This window comes from Megalops cyprinoides, chromosome 1 (genome assembly GCF_013368585.1).
Source record: "Megalops cyprinoides isolate fMegCyp1 chromosome 1, fMegCyp1.pri, whole genome shotgun sequence".
NCBI classification, from domain to species: Eukaryota; Metazoa; Chordata; class Actinopteri; order Elopiformes; family Megalopidae; genus Megalops; species Megalops cyprinoides.
In genome coordinates, this window is record NC_050583.1 from 19,358,535 (window position 1) to 19,372,844 (window position 14,310).

The 14,310-nt window shown below is 48.2% G+C and overlaps 1 protein-coding gene across 1 annotated transcript in view; it reads left to right on the plus strand.

The window, feature by feature from the left end:
- Positions 1 to 13,724, plus strand: part of rptor (regulatory associated protein of MTOR, complex 1) — a 156,227-nt gene extending 142,503 nt beyond the window's left edge. The window contains exons 30-35 of the mRNA XM_036525885.1: positions 6,986 to 7,092; positions 7,522 to 7,649; positions 9,751 to 9,837; positions 11,743 to 11,859; positions 12,133 to 12,262; positions 12,553 to 13,724. Of these exons, the coding sequence (XP_036381778.1) occupies positions 6,986 to 7,092; positions 7,522 to 7,649; positions 9,751 to 9,837; positions 11,743 to 11,859; positions 12,133 to 12,262; positions 12,553 to 12,621 (638 nt within the window). The 3' untranslated portion in view covers positions 12,622 to 13,724. The remainder of the gene's footprint in view (positions 1 to 6,985; positions 7,093 to 7,521; positions 7,650 to 9,750; positions 9,838 to 11,742; positions 11,860 to 12,132; positions 12,263 to 12,552) is intronic.
- The last annotated feature ends 586 nt before the right edge of the window (positions 13,725 to 14,310 follow it).

Consider the following 14,310-nt stretch of genomic DNA (forward strand, 5'->3'; position numbering starts at 1 on the left):
ATCAATGGTGGGCATCGGCATGGGTGTGTGTGTGTATGTGTGTGTGTGTGTGTGTGTGTGTGTGTGTGTGTGTCTGTCCGTCCGTCCATCCGTCTGTTACAAGTGACAACCTCGTCATGACATGATCTTCACTCAGGCAGCTGGGAGAAGCCCCTAGTAATTAAATCAGTGAGGGCACTGCACTGGACTCTCTGCATAGAGGAGCCCATTCCACCAGCCCTGAATGTGCCCGAGCGACAAAGCCAAGTAGTGCCCTTACCATCCACAGCCCACTGGCACACTGTCTGCTCTGCGTCTGCCCCGGTATCAATCTGGGCTGGTTTGGCTCCCCGCGGAGGAAGGACTCTTTCATCTCCAGAGCTTTAAAGGATGTAACCCAGTTCTCAGCCACATCTGTGCATGGGTTTTCTCCAGCCAATCTAACTCGAAAATGTCACCCGTGACGTCAAAGCGGCTCTCTCCCAAACCATGACGCTTTGTTGAATTAGTAAGCTGGGCCTGTGAAATTCTTTTTGAGCGGAAGAGGCTCTGAGGCAAGCCTCTGATATCGTTCCCCTGTCAGGAACAGGTTGCTGGAATATGTTGGCTGAGACTGTGGCGTACCTGAGTGGCAGTGCCAGGTTGTGCAGACCGGAGATCACTGAGAGATGGGTGAATACTCCGTGTGAAGGTGTGCCAGAGAGACGGGCAGCACCAGTCAGGACTGTCTCGAGTCAGACGGTGTCGTCCGACCGCAAGATGATTTCAACAGTGTATCAAAAGGCCTGGTTGTGTGGTATTTGAGATGGAGTGTATGACTTCAATAACATGCACTCACAGATTACCACATATATATGCATTTGCACACATAGCATCAAAACGGTGTCCGCGGTGCACCTGACTGCTAACAGTTTACCTCCTCAGTCCAAGTTTGCTTCCAAGCATCCCGTAACTGCTTCTCAGATGTTGTTTTTTGTTCAGCTTGTGGTTTAAAAATCTTTTTTAAGTGACAGTGTTCTTGTCATGTTGCTTATTTTTTGAGTTAATTTGTTTGTTTGTCTACCCCAGAGAAATGCAGAACTCGATGCGCTGTTTCCCATTGCATAATCATTTCATTTGAACTAATGCAGCATCTGTATCTCGTCTAAGCTTCCTGTAAACTTGGAAGACCAAGTCCAAAAGGGGGGGGGGGGGGGGGGGGGTTCTCAAAGTTTTGAGAAAAAGAACTCCGCTTGCAGTCACAGCGGAGCACTTGTGAGCTGAGCCTGTGAGTGCAGGAATGATAGAGCAGTACACTCAGTTACTGCACTGGGCAGTACGTGGCCAGATGTCATGCTGGGAAGCTGCAGCCTTGTTCCTGCTCTGTGTGTGTGTGTGTGTGTGTGTGTGTGTGTGTGTGTGTCTGTGTGTGTGTTACGTGTTTGTGTGTGGGTTCTTGCTAACAGAGTGGTGTCCTCTGGCTGATGTACTGACCCGCCTCCCCCCCCGGCAAACCCCTCCCCCTCATCCCCCTGTGTGCTCCTCCTCTCGCAGGTCTGGCCAGAAGGGTCTCAATCTATCTTGACAGGAGTAAGCAGGGAGGTGAGTGCTTCCGTCTTCTCTCTGTGTCTTCCTTCCTGACCCTTCCCTTTCCCTCCCTCTTGGGTGGTGTCACTGATGCACTAAAACCCAAATCGGTCTGCTGTAACATCTGGTTCCGCTCCTCCTTTTCCCTCGGCCCTCTCTCTCTGCATCAGCGTCCACCCGCCCTGCCCTCTAGCCGCCCCCTCGGGCCCCACCTGTGCCCAGAGTCCCTGAGCACGCCCACCACACACCTCATTCCAAAAGATCTTTTTTGAGTTTGTGTCCTGAGTTCCCGCTCAGTGTATGACTGGTTGCTTGTTTGCAGTAGGAAGGCTTCAAGCAGAAACTGTCATATACTGCATCAGAGATGGGCACCTTTTATGCAGAAGAGTCATATAATCCATCACCCTAAACATTATGGGGAATTTCATATCCAAAAATGAGCGTATATTTGAAAACAGACACATTCAAATGCATTGTTTTCCATATATATATATTTTAAAGCTTCTGCATAAAGTAAATCAGCCCTTTTCATACCATGTTTTTGTTTTTAGTTGTTTTTTTTGTTTAGTTATTTCTTTTTACATGAAAGGAAACAGCCAAATAAACTTTTTCGGGGCCTTTATTCGTCTTATTGCGGTCTCCAGAGAAGCAGCGGAGAAAGAAAAGCAGGATCTCAGAGGCGCAGGTTTCAGAAAGCACATTCAGTGCGTATGGCGTAGCGCTCGAAAAGTCCCCGTGCGGCTGTCACAGCCGCAGCAGTGGAGAGCCGCTTCCTATGGCCGACTGCTGGGTATCGGGATCAGATAGATCACTGGGCGAGGTTAAGCACCACTTTAAAAAAAAAAAAAAAAAACAGCACATTATCCCTTCAAAGTAATTCTGCGTCTCCTGCAGCTGCATTAGTATGCAGGCTTCGTCAGAGAAGAAAGAAAAACTTCCACGTTGTTTATTTTCTGCCTGTTAGGGAATTGTATGCGCTGAACTAATTACACACAGCAGAATTATCATTAGTATTTGCTCAGTGTGGGAGCACACATCAGTCTGCTAATCTCAGGCAAAGCTTCCTGTCTATGCAGATGGAGTACAGACCTAATTAAGATGTTCCGCGGTTTTTATTTATTATGTATCTATAGGGTTTTTTCCCCTATTATTCTCAGTTTTGTTTTTGTTTAGTGGCTAAGAACAGGGGCTGGGTTGTAGTCTCTCCACCGAACAGACGAAGTTCCAAAAGTAGGGCAGCCCTGGCCTCTTTCGCTCTGTACTTGGCGCAGGAGTACGTGTGTCCTGCTCCAGATAAGTTGGCGTCTCATAAAAGTGGTTCTGGGAGCTGGCTGGAGATGGAGGATTATGAGAGGAGCCTCCTGGATCAGGCCTATAAAGTCAAGCAGGGTAGTGGGTTTGGACCCAGCCCAGGTAACAGGGGCACTTGCCCACGTAACATGTTGTCCTTAAATCACTCTCGCCACCGTCATCCTCCAAACGGATCTACCCCGACACCACCCCTGCGCACTATTAGATTAGTTATAAAACCTTTTAAGCTCGCGGAAACAACACCGCGGCAGCGTGAATGGCTCCACTGTTTCAGTCTCATGTTCTGAAGTGCAGAGTAGCTGTGGAGTGTTCATTATTTTTTCAGGTTTGTCCTGGACATTTTCAGACTAAATATAATTACAGGAAAGGGAAATAAAAAGAAAAAAAACGGAGCCATGAGCTCAGCGCTCTTTTAATTAACTGCAGCGTGGAAGGCGGCCCATCAGAGGGCTGATGGTGTTGAATGAGAATGTAGGAGCATGACAGTTCGGTCTACCCCCCCCCCCCCCCCCAAACCCCCTATCCCCCCTCCTCCTGCAGCACACACAGATTAGCTTCGTGAGGCTGTCCGGGCCGAGTGAGGGGAATACGCAATCACAGCCTCTGTGAGTCCCTCTCTGTCACTCACACCGTTATGGTGCGTGCCATCAAAAGGACATTTTAAATGAGACATGTTGGACTGCATGCAGCAGAACCCACTGCTCTGGAAATCTGCATTCCGCAGTAGGGCCCTCATTCGCCGCTCGACTGTGCCGTTAGGCTCCAGGCCGTATTCGGCAGTGGGGCCGGCTGGAACTGTACGACCTCCCGAAGTGGCGGCAGGTGCTTCCCTCATTGCTGCCTGGAGAGAGGAGAGAGGAGAAGGGAGAGGGGAGGGGGATGGTGCTCGTGATTCCGCAGATACAGCAGCGCTTTCTCTCCCGCCCCTGTACCTATACACTGTTAGCATTGATTTCTGCGTGGGCTAACACCAGATCACAGCAGAGGCATTATGGGGGAGACCAGATTTCTCCACGAGAAGAAAAAGATGTTGGGGGATAAGAACGTGACTCAACAGGGAGCTGTGGGAGCATCCGCCCTACCATCCACCTTCTATATCCTCCATACTGAGGTATCTGCACTACAGCAAACATGTAATGAATGTAATATAATGTAAACTCGCCCTGCATTTCCTGACATCTGAGTGGATTGTAGCGAGGTGTGAATTAGAGAAAGGATGCATAGCCTAGTAGTCATATACAAGTAGTCATTTTAACTTAATTGTGGCTGAGGTCAGAAAGGGCATGGTGTTCAGGGCTGTTTGGAAAGGTAGTATCGAAACAGCTTGGGGAGAGGGACTGTTGGAGGTGCATCTGTACAGTTAGAGCTACGGCTGGCTATCCAGCCATTTTCATGTCCGCCTGCCACGCAGTCCTTAGATGGGACTCTGTTGCAAGCCGTGGAAGGGCGGCCAGGTCTGAAGAAGGGACGATCTCTCCTTCCGTCTCTGTAGGGACAACTCTGTACGTTGTCCAACCCAAACTCTGTCCCATATTCACTGTCTCATTCCTCCCTCGGGTGGCATGACCCTCACCAGGTGTTGAATCAGCAACTGAGCACTCACAGCCACAGTTCCATCAAGCACGGTCTCTGAAAGGGACATATGCTTTCACTTGCGTACTGACTGATGCACATAGACAGCGGGCCGTTCTCCCCAGAGAGCATTCCTGAATCAAGGGGAGCTATATTTAGATCCTCCTCGCCGAATAGCGCCTCAGATGTCTATTTGTGGCAGATTTGTGTTGACCATACGGTTTGTGCAGGCCCTTGCTGAGTTGTGAAACATGTTAACGGAACGCTCGCCGCGTTGGACGGTCGCCCCCTTCAGCCTTGTGTCACTCTGCGTGGCACAGTGTCCCACGACACTTGACCGCCGCTTTCTCGAAAAGAGCCACTCTGCCACCGCCTGAGGGGGTGTGGGAGAATTACGCACTCGGCTCTCTGCTTCGTCCCGAGACCGGACGTTTGCCCTGTGCTGCAGATGGCAGGCGGAGTCCCTCAGTCTTCCTCCATCCATAAGTGAACATGCTAAAATGAGTCTGTTTGGATTAAAAGTCACAGACCTGTGGTAAAGCATAGCAGGCAGTTATGGGGAAGAAAATGGGGGAAAAAAGAACTTGTGACTTCTTAGATGCGGCTCTGTGTGTTAAAGTGCGTGCTCAGGCATGACAGGTGATGCTGTGACTTTGAAGCCACCGCTGTGTCAAGCATAAAAGCACAGGCAGAGATGTGCCTGTACAGGAAATAGCCTGGGGTTTACTACTGACACACCTCACTGATGACGTGCAAGACTCCCCCTCTGGTCTCAATTTCCCAGTGTTCTCTTCCCTGACAGCCCCCAGAGAGCTGCATTAAACTCCTTCCTTATCATCTAGTATGGATTTTGAAGAGAGAGAGCAGTAAACTCCACTTCGTATCCTCTTATCTTATCTCAGGGTTACACACACACACACACACACACACAGCGATTGCACATACAGGGTGGCAGATTGCAGAAGGGGTCCCTTCAGATGGGCTAGTGTCTGTCACACACTTGGCGCAGGTGTTGCTGATGGATGTGGCGTGGCTGTAAGGCACCCAACTTGATTGCGTCCACTCGTCTAGGTTTGGTCACAATCGCCAACCCTATAGTGAAACCACTAATATCACAGAGGTAGGATTCAAATCGTGCCATTTCCGCAGTTGCGTTTTAAGCGTCTGGCCTCAGGAAAGGCATGTGGGAAGGTGCGTAAAAGGCATTAACAGATTGGTGCTTGGATGATGCGCCATAAAGTGTAGTGGCTGAATTTATGACAGTGGGTGACGTTACTGTCCTGGCTCTATATGCACAGCCTCTCACTGTAGAGTGCATGACTCAGGGAATACGCACTGATGTCCACCTGACCATACTACAAACAGGAAGAATATGCATCTGTGACATCACACAGGAAACTTGCCTTCCTGTTTGATGTCTCACAGGAATCCAAGTCATTCTATTCAGTGGTGTCACACGGGAACAGTGACCCTTCAAACTGGTGATGTCACACAAGAATCCAGGCCATTCACTCTTGTTACTTCACAAAAGAGCAGTGACCCTCCAATCTGGTTATGTCACACAGGAACTTAGACCCTCCTGTTCAATGATGTCACACAGGAATCTAGAGCCTTCTGTGTGGTGACATCACACAGTAATCTAGACCCACATGGTCACCAAAAATGGACTTGACGTTGTGCTTTATATACCAAATGCCATCTTGGTCATGGAGGAGGAACTGATGCAGTTGATTCTTTGAAATGATGTCAGTGTGTCACACCTTGTTTTCTGTATTAGGTCTCAATTTCCAAGGTGTCGTGTCTAGTTTGAATCATTCATCCTCCTTTGGGTATGGTTGTCATAGCTTTATGACTTGGCAGTCTCCTGCAAATAGGACCTGGTCTATAGGGCATGCATTATTACTGTGTGATTTTTATGGTCATTATTGTAGTGGTGTGAAGTGGAGCAAAGACCCTGGCTCGGAGCCGGGGGTGACATTGTAGTCTATGACAGCTTCCAAATCAGAGTCCTCCCCATCAATCATGGGCCTTGCTTTGTGACCCAGTAAGATTTGCCCAGATACAAGTATTTACGCCCCACTTCTTTCAGAAACAGCTTCATATTCCTGCAAAAATACACAATGCTTCAGTTACCACAGCTTTGGGCTGCCTGCATTTCTGCACGATTGAACTTGGCGGAAACAACAAAAACTCAGCCAGATCGGTTTAGACCACTTGCCCCTTTTTACACAAAATCCCGTACACAGCACATATTGTCAGACAGAGACTGCCATTTTCCAGATCACAGCACACGGAGAGACACAAGCGGGACCCACTCCAAAAACGTGTGAGCCCTGATGTGTGGAAGCAAATTGCATGTACGGCTGGTTGAGTGTGCACATTTGTGTTTGCTGAAACTCTGTCACCCGGTATCATCACGGCTGCTGTTGTACATCTGTTGAGATCCCGATGCTCCTGAGCAGGGAGAGCGCAGGTTTTGTGATGCATTGTGCCCTGCCGGTGTGCGTGCGCGCGTGTGTTTGCGTCAGACGCGGTGACCCCCTCTTTCCCCACGCAGGGGCAGGCATGGTGGTGGACTGGGAACAGGAGACCGGGCTCCTCATGACGTCGGGGGACGTCAGGGTTATCCGAATCTGGGACACGGAACGAGAGATGAAGGTTCAGGTTTGTACCGGAGGGACAATGGAACAGAGCGCTGTGTAGAAGTGGCCAGATCAAGGATCCCGCCACAACCGTGCTCCTATTGATACAGTGTTGCAGGCGACGGGTGCAATTAATCATTAATAGAAGTGATTTATTGTGCAGTTGCAGTTCATGTATTATGTATATCCTAATAGACACATGCCCTTATTGCGTTATCCTGTCTAGGAGGAAAGCGTTGTACCGCTCAAAAAAAGATTGTGGCCAAGAGATTTTGATGGGGTTCATTCAGTGCTGAAAACATCATTTTCAATGAACAGCCTGACCGGGGTTTTATAGCATGGCAGTCAAACTGTAATAATAATGGATGGCAGTCAGAGAAAGCTTTTACAAGCTGTTGCAGTGACCCCCTGACCCTGTTTTTTTTTTTTTTTTTTGAATGTGCTCCGTCAGGATATCCCCACGGGGGCGGACAGCTGCGTGACCTGTCTGTCCTGTGACTCCCAGCGCTCCCTCATCGCCGCTGGCCTGGGAGACGGCTCCGTGCGCGTCTACGACCGCAGGATGGGCCCCAACGAGTGGTGAGATGTCACATGGGCTGTTCTCGGTTTGGGGCTACCGTTTTAGCTCAGAAAGACTTTCTAAATTTAACAGGCAGTACAAGGCTAATTAGGGATACGTCTCCTGAATTACACACACTTAATTCAGTAAGCCGTGAAGCCCAACTCTGGCCATATTCGCATGATAGCATTCTTTGACACTGAGCCTAGTATGGTTCATTTGGAGAGTAGTTTGAAGATTGGTTCATGTGGGAAATAAACTAAAAAAAAATTTTGAAATTAACCATGAATGATTGAAAAGGTCATCTGAGCCTTTTTGATGAGTGTTCATGAGGGACTCCTTTCTGTTTGGAACAGGTTTAGTATGAACATGAAGGCTCCACCCTCCCGTGCGGGAAACAAACCACAGTTTTGAAGGCAGTTTTGTGTCTGAAGCTTTAAATATTATAGCAGCTAATTAGTTAGCTAACCAGCTGTGGTTTTGTTGTTTGGGTAAACCAATGTGGCACTCGGCAACATTTGTAATGACAGGATTAAACCTTTTCACCCTTATAATTATTTAATTATATGGTTGTCTAATAAAGCCAAGAATTCAGTCATTACATTGTCTGAAAGGCTGTTTTTCCAATGTGCCAATGAGCCTGATTACAATCTTGATATGTGTTTATATTTTCACTTATGGGAACGTATTCAAGTCATTTTTTGTGATTTTTTTCACTGCGTATTTGAAGTAAAACAAGCCGTCTGCTTTTGTTACATTTTGTGTTATTTTACATGTTTTCATGATTTGACAGGCTTCCATTAATTACATCACCTCCTTGCTCCTTATAACTTTCCCATGACATGTGTAAAACATCACAAATGATAATACGTGCCCAAGGAATTACACATCATCAATAAGGTATCTCGCAGGAACTAACAACACAAAAGCCATCGAAGTAATCATGACATCAGTCGTCATTCACAGTAATTGTACCCTAAGCAAGATATAGCAATTGAGTGGGCACCTGAGGACTTTATTATCACTTTCTGATAATAATGCCAATGATGGAAGTCAGCACCATCAGTCTTCCTTATGTGTGTACAGCGCATCTTCCCATAATTCCACAGTGCATAATACACTGTACTGTGTTAGCCTGTTTTACATTCTGCTCCATCCAGTCTTCCTGTTTTCTGTTTGTGTATGTGTGCAGAGGTTGTGCTTGTGTGCCTTTTATCCACCCACACTGATGCATGCAGGACCATTAGTCACCAAAACATTTACAATCATACCAAACATTTTTTTTTACCTTCCCTGATGAGAAAACAGTGCAATTAAGTTGTAAACCATCACATAAATCTTTAACTAATGCTAATTTAAAGGTTCCCTCAGGCAGTTTGATTTCAGAGCGTTAGTATTTCCCAGTGCTCTCCCAAAATAGGCGAGTGTCAGAGCAGGCTTCCAGCGCTGTGGTTCAGAGCTGTTTAAACTGCTCTGTCCAGGCTGAAGACACTTTTTTACAGGCACATTTAGTGTGGAGTATTTTGTAAAATTTGAACACACAAGGAAAAGAATAATGCAAGTGAGATACGTGATGATATTAACACACCATTTTCCCTGGCTGTAAAAAACATATGCGCTGAGAACGTAGTAATGGACCATATTTATAGGGAAGCGGCCAGTTACAAGCTGACATTGCTTTTGGATGTTGTGGTGATTGGAGCACAGAGGGACAGAATTTAAACATAGCCTTTGCTTGCTTAGTGCCTGATTTGGGCTATAATGCTGTTGCCATAGAGATGTGAAGATATCTACTGGGGTTTTCTTCCTCACGGTTCTGTTCTGTATGTGCATAGGGCGCCACCCAGTGTCAGGATTAGCACACAACTGCAAGGACATCATTTATATTTGCAGTGCTCGTCCAGTGACAAACTATGAAAGCAAACCAAATGTAAATGGTGGTGCCGTGGTACTATCTTGCTATGTAGGAGTATTTGTGTGGCTTTCTCTGTGTTTATCAGTTGAAGGTTCGGTCGTGCCGGTGCTGTCACATGACCGAAGTCATTTCGTTGCCAATGACTGCTAATGGCTAGAAGACACGAGGAGCCTGCAGTAGTGAGTGTTCTCTGTGTGTGTCCACAGCCGTGTGATGACCTACCGCGAGCACGGGGCCTGGGTGGTCAAGGCGCACCTGCAGAAGGAGACGGAGGGCCACATCATCAGTGTCAGGTACTCTGTCCCACCTGTCCGTCTCCCCCTTCTGTCTCTCTCACTCTCTCTCTCTCTCTGCCCCCCTGTCCTTGTTTCCCTTTGTCTTCCCGGTCTTTCTCCCTCTGTCTGCTATTGTCTCTCTATCTGTTTCCCTGTCTCTTTCTCAATATACATCCCTCTGCTTTACTTTTAGGGTGTAATAGAAATAAACAGTAGGGTAAAAGACAGCTGACTTGTTCTTCCTTATTGGTTTAACACACTCCCCAGCAGAGAATTTAGGACTGTCCAAATTCTCACAAGGCCCGGTGTGACCTGAGCCCCGTGTCCTGAGGCTTGGGTTTTACAGGCACCGCTGATGTCGCGCGGCAGCTGTTTCTCTGCCCGGCGGCAGGGTAGCGTGTACCATGGCGGCACGCCTCTCCGGGGGTTATTACAGAGACGTGTGGAGAGAAATAAACAGCAGATTAGCAGCAGTAAAATGTGTTTGGTCTCAGAGCTCTCCTCCCTTTTCGTCCGGCTCACTGCAGGCAGTCTTACCCACTGCAGAGGCGGGGAACTGTGGTCCGCACGCCTCTCTCACCCTCTGTTCTTAGGGCAGTCGTTGGTGCAGGATCTGAACGAATTCAAGGTTGTAATGAAGGTCGCGCCTTTCTCTTGCAGCGTACCCAGTGTTTTAGTGTGGAGTCACCTGTCATAGACACGCACACACACACACAACGATTTGTATCACGCAGAACATCTTTAAGCAGATGTCATCCTGCTTCTCATGTTTCCATTTCCTTACTAAACAATGTGTCTAAATGTAAATTAAAATGAAATAAATGAAAAAGAATCTAGGGATATTGTGCACACACCACCCCTATACGATACAGTTTCCATCCCTGGGTTTTTATATGCAAATTATAAAGTACTTACATTATAATTTTGCTGTCAAATGAATGTACTGTTAAATCCAACTCCACATTAAAACCTATTAACACTGTGTCTACCAGAATATCAGGTGGTCCTGATCATGCGATTATCTGCTTTTTCAGAGAAGAGGATGTAAAAAGCAGTACACCTTCAGCAGTCAGTGGTGTAAAAAAAATGTTTTCTTTCCTGTCTGATTCCCCTTACTCCCTGTTGCCTGATGATTCTGTTTTGTTAGGGACTGTGCTTTTAAAATTAGCATCGTAACTCCTTAGTCCCTCAGACACTTGCACAGCTTTTGATCCAGTTTTTTTGACTTGGTCACTGCGGGTAACCTTATCCAGTTTCCACTGTGGTAACTGTACGCTGCAAGTGCTGCATGGTTTCTCTATTAGTGTTGCTTTGGCCATTCAGCATTAACACTTGCAGTTTTGATTTTTGTGCGAATAAAGGACGATTTGCGTTGTTGCCACTCTTGCCTTAGGCTTGCTCTCAGGGGGTCTCAGGCCTGGGAACAATGTAAAGCTGCTTTGTGACAACTTGTGTTGTAAAAAAGCGCTATATAAATAAAATTGAATTGAATTAAATTGAATTAAACCTTATATTCAAGCTGATGTGGTTAATTGTCTCCTCTCTGTTGTTAAACACTGTAACGGACAGTTGCAAAGGAAAGTGGGATACAAAGCAAAAAGTAGTTCCATATCAAAGGAGGTTGCATTAATATTGTAAAATCACATTGTCTAGTTCTGGCCACTACACTCAAAAAGCACAGAAGTTCTTGAAAAAGTATTAAGAAGGACAACAAGGTATCCTATGGGTATACAGGTAACAAAGTATATCCAGGTGTCATACGTATAAGTTATGAAGCTTGTGAACTCTAGAATGACAAACGTAGCTGGGCTGAATGACCTGTTCTCATTCGTGGCTTACGTTGTTGCGTGAACAGACCTAGTGCAGAGCCATTTGACTAAGCATGGGCGTGCATGTGTGTGTGTTTGCTCTCTTCCATCATAGTGTAAACGGGGATGTGCGGTTCTTCGAGCCGCGAACGTCAGATTCCGTAAACGTACTGCAGACGGTGAAGGGACTGACTGCACTGGATATCCATCCACAGGCCAACCTCTTCGCCTGGTGAGTTCAAGATGGGGGGGGGGGGGACGACATTGTGACTCTCATGTTAAGGAACAGTTTGGTATTGTTGTACAGTTTCTTTCTCAGCTCAAGGACCATTCTACAATTGCATAAGCAAAACCCATTTCACCTTGTAATGGCAGGAACATTCCTGCATCCATTCGAAAGGAATGTCAGAAGAGGCCAGCCATTCTGTTATTTGTACATTTGTACGTGAACCTCTTGTCTGCCGAGAAAATATCTGCCCGCTTTTCATGTCCCCCCCACCTCTAGTGGCTCCATGAACCAGTTCATCGCCGTGTACAACTCCAACGGGGACATCATCAGCAACATCAAGTACTACGATGGTTTCATGGGCCAGAGAATTGGGGCCATCAGCTGCCTAGCGTTCCATCCATACTGGGTAACTTCACTCTCATTAAAACCGCTGGATTAGTCGTCTTTTACTGTGAGAGAAGCCAAAGGAAACTGCAGAGTGGCTTGTTCACATTGGTGAAATTGCTAGTACGCTAATAAGCATCCTTCTGAAAATTACTGCAGTCTGCAGAAGCAAAGAGCATTTACCCTAATATATCAGCCAGCACGCTGCACAGCATGCAATGTGAAGTGAGGTAATCAGTGAACAGACAGAACTGCGGGTAAGCACATGTCTCTAACTCACCTCTCTCTCTCTGCTGTTCCCCTCCACCATAGCCGCACCTGGCCGTCGGCAGCAACGACTACTACATGTCTATCTACTCAGCGGAGAAGAGGCTGAGATAACGCCTAAGCACCCCGGAGCCAGGATGTAAATGACCTCTAATGTACATACGCAATTATCACCTTGAATGTCTCGTGATGGCTGCTGATACTCATGTTATTATTATTGTTATTACTATTATGGGCTATTGATTGTAGACTTGGCTGTGCTGAGGAGTGTGTATATTTAATTGCATTTACAGATAATAGAGATATTTTAAGCTACAGCCCGTTGGCCGCGTAGCCAGTGGGTTTTTCTCTTTTTTTTTTTTTTTTTGTCCCGCCTGTGTGAACTCTGCTTGTGCAGAGGCAGAGGGGCGTCTGAAGGAAAATAGCACCGTGAAAATATGGCCCCGCTGGTCAGCTCCGGACCACAAGCAGCCCATAGCAGCGCCCGTCTCCTGCCAGCACCAGTCCCACCGCCATCCCCGCAGCCGTTGACAACTGGGGTTTCACTCGCTTCTGCTGCTGTCTGAAACGAACGTGGGTTGCGCTTTCTGGAAGCGGCCCGGCACTTTACGCGGAGACCTGACACCCAGGCCCTGCGGGATGGCACGAACAGACGCCCAGTGTCAGCGGACTGCCTCAGTCACGGCGGGGTGACACCCCCTTCCCCCTTTGCTGTGCCTGTCCACTCAACCCGTACCCCCCGCACCCCCCTGACCGTGCCAAACTTAATAAGCCCAGCCAATACCCCATCCGGCGGGTTTACATCGCCTCTCCTAGTGTATGGAAGTGGACTGGCTGTGCCGGAATCGTGCGAGTACCACACACAGCCTCAGTCCGCTCTAAAAACTGGCCTTTTGTGAAGGTGAAGGCTGCAGTGTGAAGCAATAAACCAGGGAGTGCGGCTGCGCTCACACTCCTGAGCCACACCTGGCCCCGCTCCAGGGTCCTGCTCAACCGGAGAGCGGAGCATCCGAAGGCTCTGAGCTCCCGCCCCTGAAGACACCCGCGGCTCCGACGCGGGCCCCCATCACGGCCGCCCCGCGGCCGCTCTGCTCCCATTGGCTCGGACCAACGGAGCGGGGCAGCGGTGTGAAGGTGTGTGTCCGCGGCCGTGACCCCTGTCGGACACGTTGAGAAGTGGTGAAGGAAGTGAGGCATCCCCCCCTTCCCCTCCAGCCCCCCCCCCTCCCCCCGATCATCCAAAGCAGAGCTGTCCGTGGTGCCCTCTGAGGACTGGAGTTCCCACCCCGCCCCCCACCTCTGCCTTGCACACCCCCACCCCCCGTCATACCAGAGGAAGGACTGTGGACTGTAGCCCCACCTGCAGCTGAGCGTGGAACAAGAGGCAACAGCTACAGCAGTCTGCTTTCCTCTGACGTGCCAACCCCTCGCCTCTCATACTGTGTCCTACACGGCACTGCCCGCTTGACGTGACGTAGCGTCCACCTCTCCCACGGGAGCCCCCCAAGCCCACGTGCGGCCCACTGCTTTGGGCCCCACGGCACCGTGGGAAGGCATCGTCCTCCACTTGCAGTAGAGTCTGCCTGCTCCCTGCCACATGTCACAATGACTTCACACGTGTATATTTATTTTCTTTTTTTTGTGTTTTTTTAAATCTTGATTTTATTGCGAGGGTTGATTTGGTAGAGATGTAGTGAAGGGTGGTCAGTTTTAAAGCTGTAGGTTTTTCTTGAAGTGGAACTGGGTTTAGTGGGAGAAGCTCAAGAGGAGTGTAGGATCCCAGTCTAAGAAAACGGCAGCAAT